At 39.3% G+C, this 12,074-nt stretch overlaps 1 protein-coding gene across 2 annotated transcripts; it reads left to right on the top strand.

The window, feature by feature from the left end:
- The first annotated feature begins 447 nt into the window (after window positions 1-447).
- GID8 (GID complex subunit 8 homolog) lies at window positions 448-7,766 on the top strand. Of its 2 annotated transcripts, none has more exons than XM_090020454.1 (5): window positions 448-577; window positions 2,151-2,280; window positions 3,519-3,715; window positions 4,182-4,379; window positions 4,956-7,766. In XM_090020454.1, exons 2-5 carry the CDS (start codon window positions 2,163-2,165, stop codon window positions 5,127-5,129), a joined length of 687 nt encoding a protein of 228 aa, XP_089876580.1. In that variant the 5' UTR covers window positions 448-577; window positions 2,151-2,162; the 3' UTR covers window positions 5,130-7,766. The 2 variants fall into 2 exon arrangements, with proteins under 2 accessions (XP_089876580.1, XP_089876581.1); XM_090020455.1 differs by lacking the exon at window positions 448-577 and adding an exon at window positions 639-860.
- Window positions 7,767-12,074: the final 4,308 nt, after the last annotated feature.

Here is a 12,074-nt window from a genome sequence, read left to right on the forward strand (position 1 = left end):
TTTAAGTAAATACAAATAATTTGTATTGTGATATAAACGTAAATTAATTAATTAATTAATTAAAACAAATAATTCATATTTATACAAATACAAATGTATACAAATGCAAAAAATTTGTCTTGAGATAAATACGAATAGAAATAATCTGCATTTATAAAGTCTACAACTTTATCATTATTTGGACGCTTTTACTATTATCGTTCAAGAGTGGAAACGATAACCTCCCTCAACCCCCGCTGGCCACGCTGGGCCTGAGTACAGTCCGGAGCCAGGCGCCAGCGCATGCGCATTACCGGTCTCTTGTTTCTCCCCCCACTCCTCGAGTTCTCCTTTGGGCCTACTCTCGCCTCACTCTCTATGATCCCTAAGTGTCCGCTCTGCCCTTCCCCCGTGCCACCTCGATGGTACGAACCCACATCCGGTTGCGGGTTTCCCCTTCCCGGTCTGGTGGGCGGGCACCCCCGCTCTCTGATTGGCGGAGCGGGCCGTTGTCGCGAGACTTGCGGCTGGCGGCCCGGCTGAGGCGGCGGAGCGGGTGGGAGCCGTGTGCTTTAGAGCTGGCGGCGCGGCCTGCGCGGTAAGATGGCGGTAGGGGCGCCGGGGGAGGACCGCAGCCGGGAGAGGGGCCGGCGGGGAGTCCCAGAGGCCGCGCCACGTCCCTCAACCAGGCCCTGGGGCAGCGCGGGGCCTGCCCAGCCTCCCCCAGCCCAGCCGGGGCCCGGGGCGGCGCTGCCCGTCGTGGCTGGTTGGGTTGAGGTCTAAACGCAGCGGAAGCTCCTCTCACACCTGGTGCACGTGCATGGAGGAAGGCCTCCTGGGTGTGCGCCCCACAGGAGCCCGGATGCACGGGGGGCTGCAGGGTATGGGCCTTCTCTGATGGGATCCTTATCTGGCGGGTCCATCCGTTCGCACGGCAGGAGTGTTTCGGGGTGTTGGTGCTAGCCGCGTTGGTCCAGAGACCGAGGTTGCTTGGGTAAAGGCAGTCTGTTCTATTAGACCAGCGAGATCCTTGGGAAGATTGACCTGGGTGAGCTGGGAGTGGGGGTGCCCATGCCCATGCCCAAAAGCTTGCAAAGAACAACTTTCCAACTCTAGCTTTTTTTTCTTTTTTTTTTTTTAATTTACTTTTTTTATAAGACATCACAACTAAATAGTTGGAAAAAACTGTTCTGTGCAAGCTTTCAGGTGCAAACACCCTTCTTCAAGCATAGGGATACACCGACAGCCCTCCCTCTGCTTGAAGAAGTGCGTTTGTGCCTGACAGCTTACAAAGAACAATTTTTCCAGCTATTTAGTTGGTCAAATAAAAGAGATCACAACTGAATAGGTGGGAAAAAAGTGTCCTCGGCAAGTTTTTTGGGGGTGCTTGTGCCCAAAAGCTTGTAAAGAACAACTTTCCAACTATTTAGCTATTTTTCATTAGACATAGCAATTAAATAGTTGGAAAAATTGTTCTGTGCAAGCTTTTGGGTATAGACATCCTTCTTGAAGCTTATGGGGAGTTTGTTAGTGCCCCTATCCTTGAAGAAGGGTATTGGTGCCTGCAAGTTTCCAAAGTTCAGTTTTTTCCAGCTATTTAGTTGGTCTAATAAAAGAGATCACAAATAAGTAGTTGGGAAGATTGTTCTTTGCAAGCTTTCAGGAATGTTTGTACCCCGAATTTTGCAAAGAATGATTTTCCTATCTATTTAGTTGTCTAATAAAAGATATGAATTTTCATTTCTACCTAGGAGAACTTTTATAATCTTTGCAATTGCCTGTGCCTAAAAGCTTGCGAATAAATAATTTTTATGGCAAATATCTAGTTAGTCTAATAAAAGATATCGCCTCTGCCACAAGTTTTGCTTCCTAATATAAAGTAACACATATTTATCCAAATAGCCTTGTCATCATACAATTGTGGCTTCTATGTTTACTTAGAAGACCCCTTGGGAAGCAGGTAGTTTAAAAGTCAGCTTGAGTTCAGCGCTCTAGCACATTAGTGACCACGTCAAATAATCCTCTCGTGATCAAGAATAAGTGCGTTTCAGCCTCAGATCTAACTTTTTTCCTGAGCCATTGCTCTTTATTAGTAACAGGTGTTCTTGAAGGCATGTGAAAGTCTTTGCCTTGTGCGTGTTTCTACCAAAATGCTTTTCCTTTCCTTACAGTGAGAGTTCAGAATGAGCTATGCAGAAAAACCTGATGAAATCACAAAAGATGAATGGATGGAAAAACTCAATAATTTGCACATCCAGAGAGCAGATATGAACCGCCTTATCATGAACTACCTTGTTACAGGTAACGGTGAACAGTGGGTATTAAATTTAGGAGGTTGGACTCTTCTGGATCAGATCCTGTGTTTCGCATCATAAAAATGAATGACATTTTATTGAAATGTATTATTAATTGGGTGCCATTAATTGATATAGCAGACACCAGTATTTGCTGTGGCTTCTCTTAGCAACGTATCAGCTCACTAGTGTTCTTTTGAGCAAAAATAAAACGTGTTGGCTTTGGATATAATGTTGAGATCTCCAGTCTCTTTTTAATTTTAATCATTTTGTCTCTTATGGCACTTGTGCTTTGGAATATGTCATTACCCCAAGTTGTATAGAGCTTAATATCACACTGTTTTTATAAAAATGGAAAATTCTGGTGCTCCCTACCAGTATAATTTGAATTGTGCCTTTCATCACAAAGTAAAAGAGACTACTAGAAACCGTCTTTAGCTAACTTGACTGAACTTAATTGCAAGAGGACATTGATCTCTTAAACTTTTTTATCCTTATAAGCTTCTATATCAAATTTGCCATCCAGACACTGAACTTCAAGTTGAGAGGGACAAAAACCCCTTGGAATTTGGCAGTTATGACATACAGTCTCTTGGCAAACTGTACCAGGGTGGAGCCATTAACAGTCAGTCTACACCCATATTTATGTCCATGTGCAACAGGAATCTGAGTGATAGGAAAACAATTAAATATTCAGCCATGAATCACTTGTATGTGTCTGTAAGTCAGAGCTATATGGTTTTGATCAGGGACTTATTTTTCACTCCCCCACTGGTGAACAAGAAATTTGTGTAGTGTACAAACTAGAGTATATATGGTCTTTTGGTTTTTATATATGTTTACTAAGGATATTTAAATAAGTCATCACCATCTTTTGCTGAGGTCTTTTCTGGCAAGGAATAACCAAGCCTACCTATCTGACTGCCATTCTGTTTTCAGGTATGGGGTCAGCAGAAGCTTTCTGAAGACATTTTGGTTCGGTTTCGTTTAATTCTACCCTTCAACTCCTTAGAAATGACATAGAATTTAGGATGTAAAATGTGAAGTCTTTCAAAAAATACTATCTTAATTTCATTCTCCCTCTTAGATACCTAATAGTTAGTTGGGTTTTTTTTCAAATCTCAATGTTTTATTTGCAAAAATGTTCACTTCTATTGAAAAGTTTACAAATAAAATTGGGGTCCTTTGTACATGTTTGAAAAAGTTGGCTTAATAGATTTTGGAGGTGAAATGTTTTTGTTACAGAGGGCTTTAAAGAGGCAGCAGAGAAGTTCCGAATGGAGTCTGGAATTGAGCCCAGTGTTGACCTAGAGACTCTGGATGAAAGGATAAAAATTCGAGAAATGATATTGAAAGGACAGATTCAAGAAGCCATTGCATTGATAAACAGTCTTCACCCAGAACTGCTGGATACAAACAGATACCTTTACTTTCATTTACAGGTAAGACCCAGTGGTAAGCAAATGCCGAATTTGTTTTGTATCAGGAAAAACCTGGAGGCAGTGAAGAAAAGTTGTAATTGCAAGAGCTTTCTAATATGCAGTGGGTTGCAGTTTTAAAAGTCTATCTTCATACATAAACTGCAAGGGGAATTTTGTGGCATGGAGTCCAGTCATGTTCAACTTTACCATGTTTTACAAACTTTCCAATTGCCGATGGTTAATCATGTTTTCTGGCAGCACTGTACACCAAAGTTTTCTTTGAAAAGGTTTCAGAAGATACCAAAACTCTTCTGCAGAATAGGGCCAGCTTTACTATTACTTGTCGAATGAGAAATGCAATTGGAATTTCAATGCTTGCAAAATACCACTTTTAAAAGTGTTGATATATAATGTAATAGTCCCTATATATATTAAACACTTACCCAACAAGTACATGGAAAGATCTTGCTTTCTCTTTCACATACAGCAGCAGCATTTGATTGAATTGATTCGGCAACGTGAGACAGAAGCAGCCTTGGAATTTGCCCAAACTCAGTTGGCAGAACAAGGAGAGGAAAGCAGAGAATGCCTGACAGAAATGGAGCGCACCCTGGCATTGCTGGCTTTTGATAATCCTGAAGAATCACCATTTGGAGACTTACTCAACATGATGCAAAGGCAGAAGGTACAGTTGTCTCAGATGAGAAGCTCTTCTCATGTATGTTCTCTGTGAGAGCTGGGATTTGATATTTTGCACAGAACAGAATTCTAGTGGCAAAACTTATGATAGCAATATTTTTAAAATATGCATGAATTCAGATCGTGTGAAATACTCCACGTTACATTGTTGTTTTGCCCCTCTCTTAATAGCAGGGTTTTTGTTTTACCTCTTAATTTTTGTCCACTGTAAATTTCAAAGTGTTGAAAACTATGCCTTTACACAGCTCCCTTATTCAAAAGTAGTAGTGTATTTCCCTTTAACTGGCTTTCTAGTCTGCAAATGCAAACCAAAACCACTTTGCTGGTTTATAAAATCCCTTGAGCTTGTTGCTTCTGATCAGCTCCTTGACTTAATTCCTGATGCTGCTGCTAGATTTTTCAGAGTTTTTTTTTTTATCTGGGACTCTTTTTGTATGGTACTTGATTTATTGGAACTCAAAAGCCAGAGAGTGAGATCATGAGAGCAGCACTTTGTGTACTTGGGGCATTCTCTCTCAATTAATCTAGAGAATTACTACTAAATTCAGTATTTCTTTTCCAGGTATGGAGTGAAGTTAACCAAGCTGTTCTAGACTATGAAAACCGTGAATCTACGCCCAAGTTGGCCAAATTACTGAAATTACTACTGTGGGCGCAGAATGAGCTGGACCAGAAGAAAGTCAAATATCCCAAAATGACAGACCTCAGCAAGGGGACAATTGAAGAACCCAAGTAAATGTGTGCAGATGGACACCAAACAGTTTAAGTTCTGCACAGTATACTTTATATCAGTCTGTGACTGAAATATTTTTACTACAGTACAGCACTCAATTCAGATTTTTTTTTCCAATGAACATCTTATTTAAAGGGACAATCCCTTTTAAATGCTGCAAAACTGCATTGAAAGGCACTGTATCTCTTGGAAAGTCTGATTTAGGCTATGCACTATAATACATTTTTAAAAAAAACAACTAAACAGGAACAGAAACAACTTTTTTAAGAGTACAGTACTCAAGGATTCTTGTTGGCTACTGATTGATGCTTAGTTTAGTGGCCAACCAGTTATATTGGCAACAATTCAGTTGAGTTTAACTGTCTCCCATTTGAAATGTATATAGAGCAGTGAATATTTTCTACTTTAAGTTATAGGCAGACATGTATTCCCCTTAACTAACAACTGGCCAATTTTCATCTATAAACATAACGTAAGGTCAATGTCTTGCCTAGGAAATAGTGTATAAACTTGTAAATCATAATTTAAGGACTTGTTTCTGACTCTGGTGCTTTATATGGTGAGAGTTATGTTTGCAATGGATCAGTGACCCATCTTTTCACAAAAAAAGTATTGCTGGAAATAAGTTTCTTTTTAAGTTCAAGAAAGACCAGAATGGCCTCTTCAAAGCAGGCATTGCATTACATTTAGTAACTGGGGTTTTTGATCAGGGATTTATTTCCCTGTATAAATGTCCACCTTAGACATTGCTACAATGTCAGCTGGTTACTACAGCCTTTTGTAAACAAAGGATGTGATGCAATCCCCAGAGATTGAGGTCCGTTGTAGGCTTTATTGAGCGTCTGCTTTTGTACAGAATCTGTCTTTCTACTTGCAGATTGGCTGTTAAGTATAAGGGGTGTTGTTTGTAAGGCTAGTTATTCTTGCATCTTATGCCTTGGCTGAACAGAACAGTTGTTTGTAAAACCTTTTTCCATATCTGTTCCAAGAGATGTAGAATTCATCTTCCCCTGTAATATTGGTTGGTTTTTTTCCCCCACTCCAGTTAGGAAAAGTTATAACAATAATTTTTATCTTACACATGAAGCCCTGATCATTTTGGGTTTGTTTTTTTTTTATCATCTGGGTATAGAAGGTTTTGCTGTATGTATGACTTTTTACAGCACTGTGTACTGGTATATCCAGTAGTATTTAGCACTAATCTTGCCAAATCAAGAGCTAGATCCTGTAAAACAGTGTATTGAGTTGTTGCAAATGGTATTGAGTTATTGCAGAACTGCTGAACAAAGACCAGTTTGGAGGAAATAGTAGAACATCACAGTAAGCTGGCAATTATGTCATACCAGTCACACAGCGTAGATGCTCTAGTCGTGTATGGTAGCTATTACCCTGTAGAATTAAACTTAGTTTTCACTTTACTGGACTACTTAGGCATTAAACTGTATAAAGCTTTGCAGATACTTATGACTTAGGGAAACAAGCTAACAAAATCTGTTACTTATTGAATTACTGTGAACACTGTTTACTTGTGTAGCTATTTTCTGGGGAGACAGTTGTCTATAAAGCAGTTAGAGAGATACAGAACACCAAGGATAAGCTAGATGATGGGTGTAACAAAAGGAGACTATGGTTCTGTCCCATTTTTACTACTGATCGTTTTGCCACTGAGGCGTTCACCATGTACAATTATTTTATAATCCCTACAAAACAGTAGTGAGCTATCATTGGCTTCCACTTGCTGTAATAGATAGGCTTTACTTCACCCTGGTTGATTTATTCTAACAGTTTACCTAAATGTCTATGATGCAAATTTGTTTTCAGTCAGTTGCTTTTTAAAGACCATGTATATTACTTTGTTTGCAATAATCTGTATGGTTAATATAACCTTGTTTAATAACAAACTGCAAAAATGAAACTGGAACTAGATTTAATTTCTTCATGTACAACTGACAGTTTTTCTCCCGTCTGACCCTTGTGTGCTGAATCTCATCTAAAGCTTCTCCAGGATGAAATGGAAAGTGCATTTTTGTGGCATGACTAGCATTTTTCTCCATGAGAAATGCAGTACTGCAGTCCTGGCTGAGAAGTTCACCATACTTTTAAAATGCTCCATTAATTATTAGAGTATATTGGGCAGATACTGAGCATAGATTACTTGAATTTTCACTAGCTTGTGTTTTTCCATTAAAAATAAACATGTTTTTCTAGGGGGTTTAATATAAAATTTTAGTATAGGATTATTTCACTTTGTTTTTATGAACATGCCACATTGATAAGCAGCTTTAATCTGTAAAGTTTTTGGTAACTGCAAGAAAATATTTGAAAGCTATGCATTTTACAGAAAGCATAAAGGTAGTCATAATGGTACTTCTAAGGATCTTTATATTAGTGTATATAAAATAGTTTGCATATACAAATATAATATATTATCTGTTTGAAATATTCTGGAATGGTAGGGGCTGTGAAACATAACTTATGGAAATATTGTACACAGTAAACAGACCTCTGTCAATACACAAATGAATTTGTCATATGCATGAGAAATGTCTTATTTGGTGACTACTAATGAATGGGTTTTTGTTAACCCCATTATTGTTAGATAACCACTTTGACAAATACCATTAAATGCCACTTTGATCAGTTTGCTCTTAGTGTAAAATATATACAGGTATATTTTTGTTCCACTTTACATATCTTTAAGAAGTTACAAATAACTTTTGTATGAACGGCGTGGCAGTATCTATCTATGCTTTGTTCTGAACCCAGTGGCAACAAACATAGTAATGAAATGTCGGAAGCTACTCACTCACCCCTCTCCTACCCTCTTCCTTGCCAAAAACAAAGGCTTTTTTGCATTAATGCTGTGAACATAAAGTAGTTGCATCATTGTGAAATATCCTACCTTGTCCTTTGTAAAAAAGAAAGAAAGAGAAAAAAACCTTGGCAAATATATTCTGATTAGGAGATGAACTTTACACCTCTGAGAGTGATAAAACTGCCTAATTATTTCTACCTCTTGGTAGTTAACGATGTTTCTGTTTTGCCAGTCCAATTGGAAAGGTATATTTGTACTTGCTTCTGTTGTACATTAGAGCCATCCATGAAGGGCAGGGAGTGGTGGATTTCTATATATGTGAAGTACTAAGAGAAGAGCTTTTCTTCCAAATACTATTTACAGAGCTGTCTAACCTCTTGCATTACCAGGGAAGAACTGGTAGTTGTTGCCGGGAAACCAGTATGAAGGCAAACATGCGGATGGGATTTTTGTCTTGAACTCTTGGAGAAGCAGACATAACTCATTAGTAGGAAGCTATCTGAAGAGCGAACTGAGGTGGAATCTCTTCTTGAATAATGTCTCACTCTCACAATTTTAACTTCGACAGCACAAGCACATGAAGAAGTTTGCCAGAAAGTGTGGGGGGGGGGGGGCTGTATATGAAGTATTTTTTTTTTTTTTTTTTTTAGTGAAACATGAAGATAACACTGACATTTGTTCTTCAGTTGTACTGTCCCAAATACTTCTTTTTGTCTATACTTTTTTTTTTGTAAAATCGCTCTGGTTTGCATAGTTGAGTGCAAGTTAAACTATGTTTTTAAAATTGTGTTTTGCCTCAGCTTATTTCAAAATACCTTCTAGCACGAAGACATTAAGTTGGAGAGTAGTCTGTGTCACATTTTCTTGATGGTCCTGGCCTGCAAGGCAGTCTTTTTAGGAATGCCCTTACTATTTGCCAGGACCTAGTCTTAACTTGGTCCTGCTGCTCTACAACTGGCTTCCAGGCTAGAACCCCCTTGCTTGTTATGGCTGCAAAGCAACTCCGTGTGGGTTCAAGATCCTTTCTGGGAGTTCTGCATCTTAAAGAAGTGATGCAGCCAGTAAGTAGTTGCAGCAATGCATCCCGGCCATCTCAAAGCAAGCCAGTAGCTATTAGCATGTGTGGTCCTTAGTTTGGTATGAAGCAGCTAAATTTAACCACAGTAGTCATTTACATACAGAGCCAGGAGGATTTTGGGGTGTCTTCTCCCCAGTGGTAGTATCATCATGACAATACATCTGTTGTCAAAGGAAGCCACTTAAAACATGTGTTGCCCCTATCCATACATATGGATTTAGTTCGGTACTTGAGTACACATTTGTACTAACCCAATCACGTTCAGGAGCTAGTGATACAAAGCCAGTGTGTAAATTGTCATAAATGGGTCAAAAAAAATTTCCACACTTGCTACATCCAGATATTCCTAATGGGTTTTTTTAATGTGAAAGTGAAGATTTGCAAGGGTTGCTTTACCTGGAATATTACTGTTTTAGAGCAAATAAAAACTGAATATTCAGTTTTCCTTTCCTGCCCTATCTTTTTCTACCATATATAGCAGCAAAAATGGAGATTAAGTACAATAAGCTGTGTCAAATGGAGCATGTTCTTCCCTAGCCTAAGTGTTTCAGCATGGGGGATGAGTGATGGAAGGAGAGAATTTTTTAGTTGGAAATAGACAGTTTAATCAAAACTGTAGAAAGAGACAGCTTAAGGTCTGGTTCACAACTGAGCCTTGTAAGTGAATGTCTCACTTATAAATGGTGCGAAGTTGGAACTTGAGATACAAAGCCATTTTCTAAACACATACAGGCTAGCCTCCAGGCCAACTTCTCCATATTGGCCTATCCCAGTGCCATATTTCTTACCTATATTCTGGAAAAAAAACACTCCTAAAGGGAAGGTGGAATGCCCGGTTGTAATCAGTAGTTTAGTTAGGGGACTGATGCAACAAACTGTTATAACTTTCAATCACTGCAGAGTTGGACCAAACAGGAACTAATGCTATAAGGCAGGTTGTCTTATTTCAAAACGAATCTTAATAATCTCACCCTCCATTTATTTGTAATGCACTTGGGACTCTGCACAGGAGCATAAGATAACCTTGGACTTCCATGCCAGCATCTATAGGCAGTGTCTTAGTTAACTGTATTTTCCTTTAATCGTTGTACCTGGCTTCTCCTCCTAGCTAGGCCTTTCCCATTTTGCAAGTGAAAGCTGTTCATGTCAGCAATAGGTTAATATTTTCCAGTGAAAGACTGACTATGCATAAGCGTGTCTTTGAAAAATGGATGGAAAGCATACAAAAGACTTAACAATTGTTATGTGGGATTAATTACAGGCTAGAAGAAGCTGAATAAAGTAATAGCTTCCATTCTAGTGTGTTTGTAGGGTGGATGAGGTGCTTGGGTCTAGCAGAGCTAAGGGCATAAATGCCTAGATCGGTTTTGCTTTATTAGCCCTTTCAATTTCTTCCCTGTCTACCTTCATATGTGCTGTTTGTACTTTGTTTCTCCTGTAAATATTGGTCTTTGCCTTCTAAAATTTTCTTCTTACAAAATTATTATTACTTTTTGCAACCTGCCCTAGCTCTGAGTTTTTACTCTCACTTTTGAACTTTGGGTATTTGCATGTAATTTGTAATGCCTTCTGGTCTTCACTTACTCTCTTTCCTCCTCAAATTCATCTCAAACCCATGTTATGTTTTTCAAAAACCGTCAATCCAGTTTCCTAACCTTTGCCATCACTGATAAAACTCATTGATATCACTTTGTCTTGCATGACACAGCTCCCTCTTCTGGAAAAAAACCGAGTCCCTCCATCAGCATCTTTGAACGGTATCTAAATATCATTATAAGGATTCTGCCCAGTGGTTAATAGTTCATTCGTTCCCTACTGTTACCAATTCCATAACTGTCATGTAGTGCTCCCAAAACCACTGTAAAAAATAAAATTGTTACCGTATGCTCTTCATCATTACTACACCAGTTACTGTAACGCAAAGTATTATGTCAACACCCTTTCAAAAGAGTTGTCTGGTACATCCCTTGCCTCAATATTGCTACCTGAAGGAATTAAACCTGTAGAAAGACTGACACTTTTGTAGCATACTCCACTGTATGTGTTATCGCTGAGCATTAACTATAGCACCTTCCTTAGGTGCTCAAACTCTAAACCCCATCTCTGTGATATTCTTAACCCAAACAGCTACCCAGAGTTCAGGGGTTTTTACATTTTAAATGAAGGAATCAGGTACTTGAGGCAACCTAGTGTGGTTACATGGGCCATGTGTAGCTCTGGTTTGGCAGACAAAGAAATTAAGCCAGAGAGACTGCTTGCTCACAGCATCCTGCTTGTACCATGGACCCACCCCAACAACTTTTGTCTTTCCCGAGACCCAGGTGCCAGGCTTGTTCAAGTCGTCTGCAAGCTTCCCCTGCAGTTTCTTATCCACACATGTAGCCCTGCCTAAAATGCTATTCAGTAAGATCCTCCGTCTTGATAGTTCAGATTCCTAAAGGGACTGTCATATCCTTTTGCTTTGGGTGGAGATATGGCCCTGTGTTTGGCCTTCAGAGACTTGGTATTTCAAGCCCTTCCTTCCACACAGGAGTAAAATGGCAGACTGGAAGCCTAGAGCCTGTCTTAATACTCCAGTACTCCAGCCTTTCAATAAGACTGCATGCTCTGAACTGAACAAGCTAGCTCACTGAAATAAAAGTGGGTAAAAAGCCATTCATTCATGCATGTGTACATGTTCCATTCTTTTTATATATGAGCGGCCTCTAAATAAGAAAAAAAACAATCCTGACTCAATATCAAGTTTTATAATAGATAAAGGAGATACAGGAAAATGACTCTCTATGGACATTTTAATTCTAATATGACAAAAATATATATACATTGGATTATTTTTATCATATGGGGCCTCTTAAGCTGGACAGAGTCTGGGACCTCAGCATGTCATAACCCGGCACTGGGCCCCTACTAGGCATCGGTTTTGGGAGCCAAGAGTCGGGCATCCATCCGCACACAACCTCGGGTCCAGTGACTCAGTGCTGGCAACACAGATCTCTTCCATAAACATAATGACATTTGAATTAGGTTGCTAGGAGCATTATTGGGATCACTCGCC

The sequence above is a fragment of the Crocodylus siamensis genome, chromosome 10 (genome assembly GCF_052110815.1).
Source record: "Crocodylus siamensis isolate JL-2025a chromosome 10, ASM5211081v1, whole genome shotgun sequence".
NCBI lineage: Eukaryota > Metazoa > Chordata > Crocodylia > Crocodylidae > Crocodylus > Crocodylus siamensis.

Bases quoted from the DNA above. Each gene is read 5' to 3' on its own strand.
- GID8 (XM_090020454.1), top strand. From the start codon at position 2,163: ATGAGCTATGCAGAAAAACCTGATGAAATCACAAAAGATGAATGGATG. The intron at 3,716-4,181 runs GTAAGACCCAGT...TTTCACATACAG, and splicing joins ACCTTTACTTTCATTTACAG to CAGCAGCATTTGATTGAATT. The intron at 4,380-4,955 runs GTACAGTTGTCT...TTTCTTTTCCAG, and splicing joins ACATGATGCAAAGGCAGAAG to GTATGGAGTGAAGTTAACCA.